Source organism: Cydia splendana, chromosome 27, assembly GCF_910591565.1.
Source record: "Cydia splendana chromosome 27, ilCydSple1.2, whole genome shotgun sequence".
NCBI lineage: Eukaryota > Metazoa > Arthropoda > Insecta > Lepidoptera > Tortricidae > Cydia > Cydia splendana.
The window spans coordinates 1,346,608-1,363,501 of record NC_085986.1 but is presented as its reverse complement, the minus strand read 5'-3'; the positions used below and the strand labels follow the sequence as shown (position 1 = coordinate 1,363,501).

The 16,894-nt window shown below is 38.7% G+C and overlaps 1 protein-coding gene across 2 annotated transcripts in view; it reads right to left on the bottom strand.

Moving 5' to 3' along the window:
- LOC134803859 (uncharacterized) overlaps positions 1–16,894 on the bottom strand; it is a 105,397-nt gene that overhangs the window by 50,184 nt on the left and 38,319 nt on the right. For both annotated transcript variants that reach the window (XM_063776684.1, XM_063776685.1), the window contains 9 exons: positions 16,196–16,383; positions 14,484–14,588; positions 14,013–14,127; positions 12,457–12,623; positions 11,984–12,038; positions 10,577–10,629; positions 9,663–9,789; positions 8,151–8,237; positions 7,016–7,117 (listed from right to left, as the gene is read on the bottom strand). In XM_063776684.1, coding sequence (XP_063632754.1) covers positions 7,016–7,117; positions 8,151–8,237; positions 9,663–9,789; positions 10,577–10,629; positions 11,984–12,038; positions 12,457–12,623; positions 14,013–14,127; positions 14,484–14,588; positions 16,196–16,383 — 999 coding nt within the window. The remainder of the gene's footprint in view (positions 1–7,015; positions 7,118–8,150; positions 8,238–9,662; positions 9,790–10,576; positions 10,630–11,983; positions 12,039–12,456; positions 12,624–14,012; positions 14,128–14,483; positions 14,589–16,195; positions 16,384–16,894) is intronic.

Sequence of the window (16,894 nt, the reverse complement as noted above, 5' to 3'; positions counted from 1 at the left end):
TCTGACTTTAACTATCCCTATTTTAAGCCACTGCATCTGGGAATCGAACCCAGATTTTATTTATTGTAATTACACAACTGACTTCAATACAAATTCAACATAAACTAAGGCTTATAAACTAACGTAAAAACGTAATGTAAAATTATTTTGATTACAGTTTGATGAACTATTATTACATAAAGTAAAGACTAAACTTAATATGAGATCACTTTACGCTAAGTGAACCTTTCATGTTTAATTTATGTTAGACGAAATAAAATATAAATATATAGACTTATGTCTCTAATTTCTGAAATCTATATTGTACATATGTATAAAATTCATATCGAAATCGAATAAAAACAAATCCGCAATTTTAGACTATTTTTTGCGTTACTACGTACGCCTCCCCATGTATACAACTTTAATAATTTTAGCTTACTAAATATCAAATTACATTTAGAATATTACTATGTACGCCTCCCCATGTATACAACTTTAATAATTTTAGCTAACTACTTTTCATAAAACAATTCTATAAATAGACCAAAATATATTTTCATAAGTTCTAGTATTTAATCGCGTAAAAAACTTGTAAAAGCTATGACTAACATGGCATACGCATAAAAATTGTTTTATAGAAATAAAATCATTAAAAAAAAAGTTCTATAATCACTCAATAACTCTATTCCAAAATATACTATCCGTCTTCACGACAACAATTGTGTTGCTATAATCGACCGTTTACACAAATCAACTATAACAACAACTTTGATCCAAAACAAGACATGTAACTTACAATGAAACTAGTAACGTTAATAAAAATAATTAAAACCGAATTATATAGACTCGCGGCATAATTACATAAATATACGAATTATTATGAAATATACGTAATATATTAAACTTTATCCTGGTCTTACGAAACCAATCGTATTAAATATACGAATTATTATAAAATAACAGACTTAATCCTGGTCTCAGGCAACAATTTTAACAAATATACGAATTATTATAAAATAATAAACTTAATCCTGGTAACTACGGCACCAATTGTAACATCTCCCACCTCTCTCCTCAAATAACCCTAACTACCCCTACTTAGCTAGACCTAGACCTATCTAAAATACTAAAAATTCCAATAAGAAAATCTAAAATCCTAAAAACCCTTTAAAATACCGTAAACCGTAATTACCTTTATTAGTTATTATAAAATAATGCAAATGACCTAAATAAATACTAATTAAATAAGTTAATATCTTGAATTGGATCAGTAGATTGGCCAAATGATCGTTTAGTGTTTATGTAGGACCCTTCATCGTAACCGCTAATAGTAACCAAAATCTTTTTCGCATAATAGGAAAGAGTTATGAATTATACGCCTATAAATCCTAATATTGTCAAATAATTATTAAACCATGAATTATGTCAGAGTAAAATATGTCATTGCAAGTTATAGTAATGTTTGACTTAATCAGATTAAGTCTATAATAAGATGTAATCAATAAGTCAATAGTAAGTATGTCAAAATCAAATAAGTCTGTAGAATGTCATAGTTAAATTGTCAGTAAAGTATGTCAGTGTAAGTAAAGTCTGTCAAATGTAAAAAAAAAAATTATTGCAAATTTATAACAAATTGTAAGAATATCTTATTCATATAAATCAGAAATATATTGTAATCAGTAAGTGAATTTGATGAATAATAATATATTATATATTTTTTTATATTATCTCCCACCGAGCCCTACCGTGACCAGTTACCATGAAAGTAGAAAGTCCTTTTTGTTTGTACTTTATATTTTCCTTTTATTTATTTGCTTGCTAACCTAGCTAGCTAAAGGAAAATAATTATATTAACGTCATGGAAAAATATTTTATATTTTTACTATTATAGTACGTACAAACTTACTTATCTACAGTCACGCCCGGATGGAGTCAGGTCTCTAGGCTAAATTATACCTATTTTATTTTATTTTATTTTTAATAGGTATTTCTGAGCACGATGTACTTTACCAGCTCAATCTTCATTTCAATCATTAATGGCAGGAATAATATATTCAAAGGGACAATTTAACCCGACAAATTACTGGTAGTAGAGCAGCAGTATTTGATCCACTCTAATTCTTCAGAACTCTGCAATTTTGTAATACATTTTAGTAATCAATGAAGTAATATTAACCAAACTATAATTGTAGTCATTTTGAATCACACTTTCGGACCAAAATAAACCACGGATCTTGCATCTGCCTCGATCTAGCCTGGATAAATCACTCATTGATATAATTTCAATAATATATGACCCCGTATTTTTAAGGTCAAGTGTGAAAATCACAGATAATCTGCAGAAAACAGAATGTAATCGTCATACAAACTGCCAAGGGACAGGCAAAACAAATATTTATTTGTAAGCAAATTGATTCTACAATACTACATTATATTGTGGTTATTTACTTTAATTTTTCCCACAATATATTTCTACCAGTAGCGTTGCAAGAGACCAAATATATAGTCTTGTCATAAGTAAGTCAAGTTTGTCAATAAGTCATAAATAAATATATGTAAAAACTCCTAACAAACCCTAACCCCAAACTACATCCTAGCTAACGCTAAACTGAAGTTAATCCATAAACCCATAATAATGAACAACAAATGCAATAAAATAGCCATAAATGTATCGAAAAGGAACCTAGCTACCTACTGTAAATATCTAATGGCTTTGGTATATTAAAACTATAAATCTAGATGAATCCTACAAAAGCCCTAGACCTGATAAATAAAAACCCTAACCTAACAGCTAAGCTATCTAACTACTCTACCGAAATATTTGCAAACTAGCATCCCGGGATGCACATTTAATTTACTCGCGTGATTACTCGATGTGCAATGAGTAACCTCTATGCTACAGCTAACTAAGACGAGTGGAGACACCTCGTTTTAGACCTAAAAATCCTATTTCTCCGTGTGCTAGCCATACTTCCACACAGTGGATTGGGACAGCAGAAGTAAGGCCGGAAAGGGGTAATATAAAAGTGAATATATAAGTATATAGATACGGGATAATTGGACTAGAATCTGGCTTCTTTAAGAAGTCTAGATGACAACCCAAATCTTCCAGATCCTAGGGGGTGACCCTGTCTTAATAAATGCAGGAACTGTCAGGTCCCCACCTGATATTATCAAAAACACCGCAAGTTAGTAATTTGGACTATAGTTGACACCGTGAGGTTACCCGTCCAACTTACTAACCCCCCAACACTATGTTGGATCGGAACTAGTTCTCTCTAACCCATAAGTATGAACGAAACAACTCACTAAACTAAATTAAAATTAATATATAGAGTATTCCAACCAAGTTAATTTCAGTGCGTAATATCACTAAAATAAACCAGGCCAAACACTACACATATTAAACACAATTAAAACACAAACTAATTAATTTTCACTGGAAACAACTCATGATTTTACAATCTTTAAGACTCTATTGACTTATAACTTAGACTTCACTTAGTATATTATAACACACTAGCGCTTGTCTAAGCACAAATCAATAAATAATTAAAATTCACTAAAAATTACAAAACCACTATGAACAATACTAACTTTACAATATTAATAAGTCTATTGATTTATAATTTAAACTTTACTAGTACAATATTAAATACTAGCACTTGTCTGAACCACAAATCAATAAACAGCACTAAAATAATTAAACCCACTAAAATTAACACATTTTAAATGTACTTCTTTAAAGTTATTCAAGTAAAACCCCACAACAAATTACACTATATTATGCTCCAATCCAAACTCTACCAGCATCATGAGAAACTAGCAAAGTCCAGGTCAGGACACAATATAGGTAACCTAGATAGACCTAGCTAGAGAACCGACGTCCGATGGTTTGCGGAAGGCAACGAAGAGTGATCGTAAGGGACTCTATTGATCCCTACCTTAGATCCCGTCATCCCTGCTATTTCCCACTTCCTTGTCGTCATTGGTTTCCCAATAACCAATACTGAATTTCATAATTTCGTACAATCTTTTCACTAATTACACCTTATTCCCTAATTAAAATAAGGTCGAATTTGACCTACTTTAGGGTGTGGTTTAAACTATTTCTTTACGCCTATGGGATTGACACTACAGTTTTTATTCTAACCACCGTTTGTTTTTCTATATGAGCACATATTGTAGAACTCCGCCCCTTTCTAAATTCTTTATAATATGGTTCAATTTTGCATAGAATATTTTAACCAAAACAAACATTATTCATTCAATTTTACGATGACGTGCGAAATACGAGTCTACGCACTTGAAACATAAGAAACCAAACTGATTTTTAAAAGATTTTTAAACTATAAAAGCTTTATGACATTGAAATAAAGTTCAAATTATTTTATGAATAAGTATCTTAATATATTGGTTTACTATTAATCACTAGGCTCTTCAAAACTATATCTAGAATTTCAGACGAAATGGCCCACTTGAGATATGAGAAGAAATATAAATACTTAAATTACCGTGGGACACAATATTGGAAATTTAACCTACTTAAAAATAGAACAATACTATGTTCACATATAATGTTAACATGGAAGGGAGCCTCTGACATGTTACAAACTGCCAGGTCCCCACCTGGGTTTTATCAAAAACACCGCAAGTTAGTAATCTGCGCTGTAGTTGCCACCGTTAGGTTACCTGCACAACTTACTAACCCCCCAACACTATGTTGGATCGGAACTAGTTCTCTCTAACCCATAAGTATGAACGAAACAACTCACTAAACTAAATTAAAATTAATATATAGAGTATTCCAACCAAGTTCATTTCAGTGCTTAATATCACTAAAATAAACCAGGCCAAAACACTAAATATATTAAACACAATTAAAACACAAACTAATTAATTTTCATTGGAAACAACTCAAGACTTTACAATCTTTAAGACTATTGATTTATAACTATAACTATAACTTAAACTTCACTTAGTATGTTCTCACACACTAGCGCTTGTCTGAGCACAAATCAATAAATAATTAAAATTCACTAAAAATTACAAAACCACTATGAACAATACTAACTTTACAATATTAATAAGTCTATTGATTTATAATTTAAACTTTACTAGTACAATATTAAATACTAGCACTTGTCTGAACCACAAATCAATAAACAACACAAAAGGAATTAAACCCACTAAAATTAACACAATTTAAATGTACTTCTCTAAAATTATTCAAGTAAAACCCCACAACAAATTACACTACATTATGCTCCAATCCAAACTCTACCAGCATCATGAGAAACTAGCAAAGTCCAGGTCAGGACACAATATAGGTAATCTAGATAGACCTAGCTAGAGAACCGACGTCCGACGGTTTGCGGAAGGCGACGAAGAGTCATCTCGTAAGGGACTCTATCGATCCCTACCTTAGATCCCGTCATCCCTGCTATTTCCCACTTCCTTGTACGTCATTGGTTTCCCAATAACCAATACTGAATTTCATAATTTCGTACAGTCCTTTCACTAATTACACCTTATTTCCTAATTAAAATAAGGTCCAAATTGACCTACTTTTGGGTGTGGTTTAAACTATATCTTTACGCCTATGGGATTGACACTTCAGTTTTTTATTCTAACCGCATTTGTTTTTCTATATAAGCACATATTGTAGAACTCCGCCCCTTTCTTAATTCTTTATTATATGGTTCAAATTTGCATAGAATATTTTAACCAAAACAAACATTATTCATTCATTTTTACGACGACGTGTGAAATACGAGTCTAAGCCCTTGAAACATAAGAAACCAAACTGATTTTTAACAGATTTTTAAACTACAAAAGCTTTATGACATTGAAATAAAGTTCAAATTATTTTATGAATAGATATCTTAATATATTGGTTTACTATAAATTACTAGGCCCTCCAAACTTTGTTTCTAGAATTTCAGACGAAATGGCCCACTTGAGATATGAGAAGAAATATAAATACTTAAATTACCGTGGGACACAATATTGGAAATTTATCCGACTTAAAAATAGAACAATACTATGTTCACATATAATGTTAACATGGAAGGGAGCCTCTGACATGTTACAACAGGCATCCATGGGCTACGGTTACCGCTTACCATCGGGCGGGCCGTATTCCTGTTTGCCACCATCATTGTATTATTAAAAAAAACTTTATTATATCGGAAAAAAACAGATATTTCTCTTGCTAAGTTTATGACAATTGTCACAAGAAACACTACTACTAATTGTCACGAAATTCCGACATATAACTCATTACCTGTCAAGAATTACCTACAATTCTTCTAAATCTTGACAATTGTCAGAAACTTCGCAAAAGAAATATCTGTTTTTTTCCGATATAATACAGTTTTTTTTAAATAATACAATGATGGTGGCAAACAGGAATACGGCCCGCCCGATGGTAAGTGGTAACCGTAGCCCATGGATGCCTGTGACGTCAGCAACAGTGATTTTACAATTGTCGCACCTGTCACCGTGGTGAAATTGGGGCCAGAAGATTAATAGAGAAACGTAGACATCAGTTATTTTTAGGCACAATTTCTATTTTAAAACCCGTATAAAACTATAAAGAGTAGGTAATTTGATCGTGACGTCACATGCTAGTGTTTCATATAAATTCAATAGTAGCAAAATCGTTTTGACAGTTCGAAAAAAGAAACTGATTTGACTGGTAGTCAAATACTCTATTGTGTTTTTTATCATAGACTTTTGAAGAAAAATACATTGCATGGTAAATGAAAGCTTGTAAATAGGGCTTAGTAGGAGTTGAGTATAAAGCCGACCACTGACTAACAGGCCGCCGGACGATATCGGTCTGTCAGTTAGAACAAAAATTTGACAGCTCCGAACAACTGACAGGCCGATATCGTCCGGCGGACTGGTAATCAGTGGGCTCCTTTAAAGACCTTTTATGTTTTTTCGGGAAAACCTTGTAGATTGGTGCGGCTGGAAAAGAAATATATCATGATTAAGGGCATAGAGGTGTATAATACTGTGTACTTACTGAGTTTGTCAATGAACTCCGAAGGACTGGCAAAGACCATGAGGACGGGCGTGGCCTCGCGCGGCACCGGTGTCGGCTCCGGCTCCGGCTGTGCCTCGCCCTCTGTCAAACATAACATAAGATACGATAAAAACTCCTCTGTGCAGGGCTCGGAGACCGTTTTATTTTCAAACCGGTTTCATTCATTCACCCGGGAACGAAAAGGATTTCGTTTCCGTTTACGGTTACCGGTTAAAGAACTGTTCTATTAAGATACTGATTTATGCCTAATTCGTTCGCTTTACGTTTTTGTGGAACGAAATTAACCGGTTAAATTGAAAATATCGAAGCGATATAGAACGAGTATTGCTATCTCTTTCACGTATGACAACGAGTTTAACCGAGAGTCTCCGAAAGCCTTGATTAGTAGTAGTAGTAAAATACTTTATTGTACAAAAAGAAACATAAAACATGAAAGAACACAAATTATTAGTACAAAGGCGAACTTATCCCTTTCAGGGATCTCTTCCAGTTAACCCTTGAGCAATTTCGGGAGAATTGGAGAACGGTAGACATAAAAGCTGTACTAAACGGCATAAAGATAAAATATTTAATATCCTACAAGATAGATAAACCTATATCCTACTATAATTATGTATATACAAAGTATGGGATATGAAATATAACAAATATGTAAATTTTATGTTGATTAACCGGTATCGTTCCCTACAAACCATAAAGTTCCGTTCCCTCTTCTTACCGGTTAGGAGAGAGAACGTAATTTTTTAGTTCGCGTTCCATCAATTAACCGGATTTTTAATGACCGAAATAATATAACGGTTTTGGAACGATATTAACAGGTATTTCAATAACGGTTCCGAGCCCTGCCTCTGTGGCAAGGCCCGAATCGGGCATCTGTCGCTAAGCAATTGTAAAGTTCAATAAGTTGAACTTCAAGATCACTATTTAAATAACACTACATTGCCAAGGGTTAACCCCCATTCATAAACGTCTACCAAAGTTGACAAGCCGATAATAATCGTTTGTCCCTTTCCATCATACCAATACGTCGGAAAGGGACAAACGATTATTATCGGCTTGTCAACTTTAGTAAACGTTTATAAATAAGGGGGTAAATGTTTAAATATTGACTCACCGCCCCCCGCTTCCTCGTCCTCGTCCCCTCCACCCCCTCCTTCACCGACCATCTCATCCCTGATGCGCTGGAGACGGATCTCGTCACCTGCACACACAGATAAGATAAGATAAGATAAGATAAAGATAAAATAATTGTTTATTCTAGTAGGCATATTATATTACAATGCGCGTATGAACGTCAAATAAAGCTACACCGGCTCCAAACCTACACCTCCGCCTCGAGAAGATTTAAATCCCCCCTCACACATAACATACGTCAAAATATAATTATAGTTAAAATGACCAATTGGATCGTGTTGTGAGAAGAGCGTATAGTGGGGCACCCGGGCGGAAAACTGGGTATGGGCGTCCCAGATACCGCTGGAGTGACGAAGCCCAAAAAGACCTGTCCGCCCTCGGAATACCCAACTGGCGTGAAGGGCAGAAGAGGGCAGAGTGGCGCTCTCTTGTGTCAGAGGCCAAGATCCTCTTTGGGTCACTTAGCCAGTGATGTCTGTATGTAAATGGCCAACTAGATACACATCGAAGGTACAAAGAGCATCCGTAATACTTATTGCAATTTTTTTTCCAATAAGTAAATATTACAAAAGTAATATTCAGCCATAGCCCATAGGTATAGTCAAAAATGTGCCAAATATGGTGGCAACTTTACTTCCCATCACAGAAAGCGATACTTACTAGCTAAGTAGGGTAATTTGCCAGTAACTGGCAACTGTTAGTAATTGGCCACCTTAAACTGAAAATTAATTATATTCACCTATAAACAGAATTCATTTTAGTATAAGGTTTCAATAACTGGCTAGCCTTCAATAACTAGCCACCTAAGTATAAGCTTATACTAAAATGAATTATATTTATAGGTGAATAGGATTCATAATTATTTATTGCAATTGCAAATTCATTTTTAGTTTAGGGTGGCCAATTACTAACAGTGGCCAGTTACTGGCTAATTACCCTACGGGACGGACTGGGAATCACAATTCTTCACCCTCTAGTAGTTTCATTAAACTTTCAACGAGCAAATGAGACAAAAATCCACTTCTGAAGCATTCCTCAAACCTCTCTTCCAAACAATTGTATTTTTGACATGTATTTTGGGTCTACATTTCTGTACATTAGGTACAGTGTTCAAAATGATCTTGACGCGACTTTATTGTTAAGAGAATAACAAGAGCGTGTCAAGGTAATTTTGAACACCTCGCCCGCTTAGCAACGTCTGCTGCTGACTGTACTTATCTTCTCTGGCAGAGATAAAAACTCCAAAACTAGAGTCTGTTCGGAAAGAGAAGTGTCGTGGAATGTATTGGGCCCAATACATTCCACGACTCTTCTCTTTCCGAACAGACTCTAGTATGGAGTTTTTTTCTCTGTTCCAAACAGACTCTTAACAATATTCTCCGGCATTTCACAATATAAAAAAAACAATTAATGTTTAATAGCTAGTTTTTTAAATAGCTTTTTTTGTATTTTGGTTACAAGGCAGCCTTGGACAAGATGGATGTTTTCTCACCTTTCTGTATCCGATGCTCCGTGAGCATAAGACGTGGCATGGTAGGCGCCGGGTCGAACGCGACCACTTGACCACCGGCCGACCACCACACTCCCAGTTGGTGGTAGTCACCGAGGAGTAACGCAGTCTGAAAAATAGAATTTGACCTCATCATTGCATGTTATTTAATAAATAAACAACGAAATCATTGAAAAAATTATCGTCCACATATATTGATGCCTATATTTGAGCATTTCTTTTATTTTTTGCCATTTTTATATATTGTGAACTTTTTTGCCACTTTTGTGTTATTTCTACTCAGAATCACGAGCTCTTTCGATCCTAATGGGATGAAAAAATGTCCCAGAGTTTTTCCTATTGTGTTACCATTTCCCCATATACTTTGTATGGCGGTAACAAAAAGGAAAGTTTGAAATATAAATGGAAATATTAGAACACTTTTTTTCTCCTATAAGGATGAAAAGGGCTCGTGATTCTGAGTAGAAATAACACAAAAGTGGCAAAAAAGATCACAATAATTACCTATATAAAAATGGAACAAAAATAAAAGAAACGCTCATTTGATCTTGATAACATCAAATATGTTCATGAAAATAACTGTATACACTGGCTATAACCGTGGGACTCGAAGTCCGTAAATTTCGATCAACTAACTCTGTCACTCTCTAAGTACGCTTTAATTCGAGGAAAAGAGAAAGATGCCCGAAATTTACGAACTTCGGCGTTAGCGATGTCCTCCTCTGATCTTGATACCAAAGGTTTGCAAACGAGTTAACCGTGTTGCTAAGTGCTACGGGTTACGCTCGACCGCGTAGCCACGGTTTCGCCGTATGGAGCGCGTAGTCGCTACAAACAGTGTACCCGGCAGTCGGGTTCTTGGCCCTGAATGTGTTAAATAGTGCGTTTGAATGTACCTGTGTCGGTTTCGTCTGGTCGTTCCACATCTTGTTCATCAGGTCTTTCATCTCTGAAAAACAAATGAATCATCATTATATCAGTATCTATAGTTCCTTTTTTAGGGTTCCGTACCTCAAAAGGAAAAAACGGAACCCTTATAGGATCACTCGTGCGTCTGTCTGTCCGGTCGAAAATTATGAAAAAAATACACAACATAGTATTTTACCTAGAGATGACAAGAAAACCTATCAGAAATGTGCAGTCAAGCGTGAGTCGGACTTATGTACGGAACCCTTGGAATGCGAGTCCGAGTGGCACTTGACCGGTTTTTTTAGCATTAGAAATAAGGTAAACAATCTTGGTGTGTCTTTTTATTGAAAAACACGTTTTAAAAATAAGTCACGGCAAATATGTAACAATTATGAATCTAATACGATCATTTATATTCTTCTGCTTTCATAAGTAATAGTTACTGATTTTAAAAAAGCGTGTTTCAATTAAAAGACATGTCAAGATCGCTTACCTTCTTTCTAATGCAAAAAAAACGAACTATAGGACCAATCATCATCGAAACAGAGCCAGGCGTGGCTTACTCCGCGATTTCGTCGCTTTGCAACAAGTAGCTAAAAGTACATCCGTTCCACACCAATTTTGGTGGCTAGCCATAAGCCGCGCGTGGCGCTGTCGCCACCTAGCGGCCATATCCGTCCTGATCGTAACAGACGCGTTTTGTTAGAGAGTGAGTCTTCTGTACCTATTATTTATTTTGTGACAGAGCGTATTCTCTCATCTTAAAGGCCGGCAACCCACTTACAACCCCTCTGGTGTTGCGGGTGTCCATGGGCGTCAGTAATCGCTTACCATCAGGCGATCTGTCTGCTCGTTTGCCTATATTTTGCTTTGCTTAGTACTAGGGCTAGGGCTAGGTTGATTTATGTAAAATTGTCCCCAAATATGTATTCATAGAGTCTGTGCGGAAAGAGAAGAGTCGTGGAATGTATTGGGCCCCATACATTCCACGACTCTTCTCTTTCCGCACAGGCTATATCATAAAAAACCGGCTAAGTGCGAGTCGGACTCGCGCACGAAGAGTTCCGAACCATTATGCAAAAAACGGCAAAAAATCACTCTTGTTGTATGGGAGCCCCACTTAAATATTTATTTTAGTATTTGTTTTTATAGCGGCAACAAAAATACATTATATGTGAAAATTTCAACTCTCTAGCTGTCACGGTTCATGAGATACAGGCTGGTGAAAGACAGACAGGCGGACAGACGTCACAGACGGATACTGGAGTCTTGGTAATAGGGTCCCGTGTTTACCCTTTGGGTACGGAACCCTAAAAAAGTAAACTTGTTTTAGTTCTGTGCTCAAAAGAGTAAATTCTAAAAACCGAAAAAATCTAAAAGCAAATTCTGCTTACGTTTTATTTCTTCAGTCTCTTCCCCCGCTTCCCCGCCGCCGGCCTCGGCGCCTTCCTATAACGATCATAATTAATATAATATGTAAGTAGTATCCAGACTAGTCAATTTTTCACCAATCTGATTTAATTGCCCGATCGAATCAGGACGTGCGGGACGCAAACGCCAATTTGGCTCGCCGAATTCAATGGCCAATAATTACCGATAAAAAATGAGGTGCGGACGCAAGAATACCAATTTGTGAGGCCAGTATTTTCGTTCTGGGGCATTTTTTCAATTTAGAGGGCTTTAATATCACCATAAATCTAAAACTGGAGATTGACGCCAATTTAATTTCTGATCAAATCGACCGATTTGATCAGTCCCGTCTGGATACCGCATATCGCATTCACTGCCAGGGAGCGTGGCCTAGGAACAAACTTGTATGACGGTGGACGCACATGTGCGTCGGGGGCAGTGAATGTGTTATACATACCCCGGTAGGTTCATCAGGCAGCCGCAAAGGCAGCCTCGCGTAAGCTTCCTCCAGCGCGATGGAGAAGGTGTTGGCGCCCATCTCGAACTTCTGCGACAAGTCTTCGACGTTAATATTCTTGTTCCCTGTCTTCTTCACGTGCTGGAGGTAGTAGTCGGCGCCAGCATCTACGAGAATAAATAGATCTTTTCACATCACCTATTCGAAAACGGGCTTTTTCCCCGCTAGGAAGGATCAAAGTGGCACTTTTCTTCCCTGATAGGAGCCCTGGAACCCTGTCATCGGCATTTTCCCACCATTTGGGGTAGAATATGCGTCCAAGTCGTCCCGCCATCTCCTTTTTGGTCTGCCTAAACCCCGCCCTGCACCGTCTTGTGTTCCGTGGGTCCCACTCAGTAACCATTTTGGCGTCAAGACCGCTAAGCTTAAGTGGGACTGGGCCGGACATGTCTGCCGCATGCACCCAGAAAGGAATTTGAAACTATACCATTTAAAAACACGGCCTGATAACATATAGGCCTACTCTCTTCGATTCGAGTACGCCACTTATCCCGGTCCCGAGCCAATCTCATCCAGAAGAGACCCGCTGTCTTCCGAATGTCGTCCACCCAACGACCCAACGGACGCCAGGCACTCCTTTCGTCTGAAAGCGGCCGCCATTCCGTTAACATTTTGGCCCACCTGCCACCACTCTGCCTAGCAACATGTCCCGCCCAATGACGTATACGACGTCTTGCACCTTGGTGCGGCATCGGATCTCGACATTCCTCGCACGGTCTTTCAGTTTGATGCCGATATATAGTATCTAGTAGTCATATACCATAGACAGATACGTGTTAAAAAACATAACGAGCCTTAACCATAACATAAGACTGACCTAGGAAGTTGAACATATGGTCCTGATGCATGTGTGGCGGAGGCACCACGTCGGTGGCTGCCGCGAATGCTGCCACGGCAGGCAACGCTAATGTTCTTCAAACATAACTAGCTTTAAACATAACATAAGACTGACCTAGGAAGTAGAACATGTGGTCCTGTTGCATGTGTGGCGGAGGCACCGCGTCGGTGGCTGCCGCGAATGCTGCCACGGCAGGCAACGCTATATGTTCTTCAAACATAACGAGCGTTAAACATAACATAAGACTGACCTAGGAAGTTGAACATGTGGTCCTGTTGCATGTGTGGCGGAGGCACCGCGTCGGTGGCTGCCGCGAATGCTGCCACGGCAGGCAACGCTATATGTTCTTCAAACATAACGAGCGTTAAACATAACATAAGACTGACCTAGGAAGTTGAACATGTGGTCCTGATGCATGTGCGGCGGAGGCACCGCGTCGGTGGCTGCCGCGAATGCTGTCACGGCAGGCAACGCTATATGTTCTTCAAACATAACGAGCGTTAAACATAACATAAGACTGACCTAGGAAGTTGAACATGTGGTCCTGATGCATGTGCGGCGGAGGCACCGCGTCGGTGGCTGCCGCGAATGCTGCCACGGCAGGCAACGCTATATGTTCTTCAAACATAACGAGCGTTAAACATAACATAAGACTGACCTAAGAAGTTGAACATGTGGTCCTGATGCATGTGCGGCGGAGGCACCGCGTCGGTGGCTGCCGCGAATGCTGCGACGGCAGGCAACGCTAAAGTTCTTCCAGCTTTGTCCTCATCCTGTAAGAAAATATTATTAGTCAACAACTAACCCTTCAAACGACCACCTATATGTATACAATTCATCCATTCAACCCACGTGTGATACTATCTAAATTTGGCAAGGTGGATCAAATCAAGCAGCTAGCTTATGCCAGAGATATTGGCGTGTGCATAACGTTCTTGGGTTTGACCAGGACCAGCGTATTTACCCTAGGGCCATGCGGGCCATGGCCCGGGGCGCCAACCCCCAGGGGCGGCATTTTATTTTCTTCCTTGACTTCTGGGGGGGCGAAAGGTATTGGCCCGGGGCGCCAAATTTCAAAATATGTCAAAAAGTTACAGGATATGATGATATTAATGATGACAGGACTTACCCCAATGCCGGCCTTTTTGGCAGATTTACCGATCGCCGAGTGTTCCCCGCGTGGTCCGGGCATGATGGCTGCGGCGCGCTTCTGAATCCAAGTGAAATCCTTGCTCTGAAAACAACCAAATAAATAAATATCTAATTGTTACTCAATGGCGGCTGGTATCGATTTAGAGTCAGAGTCTAGAGCTCTGGTGGGAGCGCTGCCTAGCGGTAAGAGCGTGCGACTTTCAACCTGGAGGTCGCGGGTTCGAACTCCGGCTCGTACCAATGAGGTTTTAGGAATATGTGTGCACTCTGTTACGACACATCTGACATTTAGTTACCACTTTGATGATTCTGCGACTGGAATGGTTATATAGGAACTTATGTACGAAATATCATTTGATATTTACCAGTCGCTTTTCGGTGAAAGAAAATATCGTGAGGAAACCGGACTAATCCCAATATAAGGACTAGTTTACCCTCTGGGTTGGACGGTCAGATGGCAGGCGCTTTCGTAAAAACTAGCGCCTACGCCAATTCTTGGGATTAGTTGTCAAGCGGACCCCAGGCTCCCATGAGCCGTGGCAAAATGCCGGGATAACGCGAGGAAGATGGGTCTAAAGCTCAAGAGGCTTTGCAGTGAGAGCTCGTTCCCACTATGTTGGATGTCGGATCAGGATCAGATCGGGTGTCGACGCCTCTGTTCCCACTACTCGGTTGTCGGACACCATCGCATCTGGCGCCAATTTGCGACAGTAAACGTGAAGAACGAGGACGTTATGATGTAGGTATTATTTAAGAAGAAAACTAATAATTAAACCTAAGAAAATATTGAATTGGATGCACCCGATCCTCAGGGAAAGATTTACTTTGGGAACATTTCAGAAATTAATAACTGACTTGAGAAAGATTTGGCAACAAATTTTTCGCTATGCGTTTATAATTGCTCGTATGCTAATGCCAGGTTGAGAGCAGAAGAGGCAGAGGCAGAAAACCCACACGCTGGTTTGATGCTATTGAGGAAGTCACACGCGTCAAGTTCCAGGGCTCTATGCGGAAGGCAGAAGATCGGCCAGGTTGGAGAGCAATGCAAGATAAAGCGACTTATGGCGGTCACGACTCTCAGTCATGAGATATCGACTAGGAAGAGATGCTAATGCGTTTGAACTAACCTCAAGCTTTGGTTCTGGAGCCCCCAACTCCATATTAAGTTTAGCCAGCGCAACTTCGACAGGCGAGATGTTGAAAGTATCATCACTGCCAGGAGGCAGGTTACTCTCGATGGCGGCTGCTATGCTAGTGCGTCAGTAGAACTAACGATGCATTTGAAGACATAAATAATGTCTTGGAATATAAAAATACTAACTAGACCAGCCATACTCTAAGTGTGTTCCGCGGAACCCTAGGGTTCCGCGACACCCCTGCAGGGGTTCCGCAAGAATTTAGAACACTATGCTTTAGTCATCCATCCAGAACACTATGACTAGAACACTATGCTTTAGGGTTCCATCAAGTATTTCGCTTTCAAAAAGGGTTCCGTCAAAAAAAAGATTGAGTACCGCTGAACTAGACAACGCATCAGTCTGTTCTTATAGAGCAGAGCATAGAACAAACAGAATGACATGACAATAGTAGACAGAGTCTCGTGCACCCTAGTGTAAAGCTTACGCCATATATAGTAGATCCTGGTACCTCAAAGTCCGTCTGAAGCTCAAAAATCGAGTGTAGACTAACCTCTAAATTGGGTTCAGGAGCCCCCAACTCCATATTAAGTTTAGCCAGCGCAACTTCGACAGGCGAGATGTTGAAAGAATCATCACTGCCAGGAGGCAGGTTACTCTCAATGGCGGCTGCTAGTGCGTTGATGGAACTACCGACGCAGACCAGGCAGGCTGAGGCTGTCAGGTCATCTGACGGGTAGCCTGAGGGAAATTGGATTTTGTATCATCAAAGAGAATTTGAAATAGAGAGTTACTGTCATGGTAAATTATGTAACTACAGTACATTTCCATGCCATCTTTCGACAGAAGATTAAAACTGTTAGAACGCCATTTGACTTTGATCCTTATTCTTTCACTGATATGTGTTAACTTGTTAAATATTACTATTAACGCCATCTACTCGAGAGTAGGCTGAAGGTTATGGCGCCGTCGCTCGAAAAAAAAGCACCATACATTTGGCCTATAGTCGAGTAGAGAAATATTAGTATTTAATAAGTTAACACATATCAGTGAAAGAATAAGGATCAAAGTCAAATGGCGTTCTAACAGACAGACAGAACATAAAAATGTTCTGTCGAAAGATGGCAGTAAATTTACAGCTGCAGCAGGCACCACTTGACGTCCTTTTGCGTGCACGACCACAGATAAGATAAAGACTTGAATTTTGACAACCCTAAATAGCCGAAAGGGAAAGCGCCATACAATAGAAAGG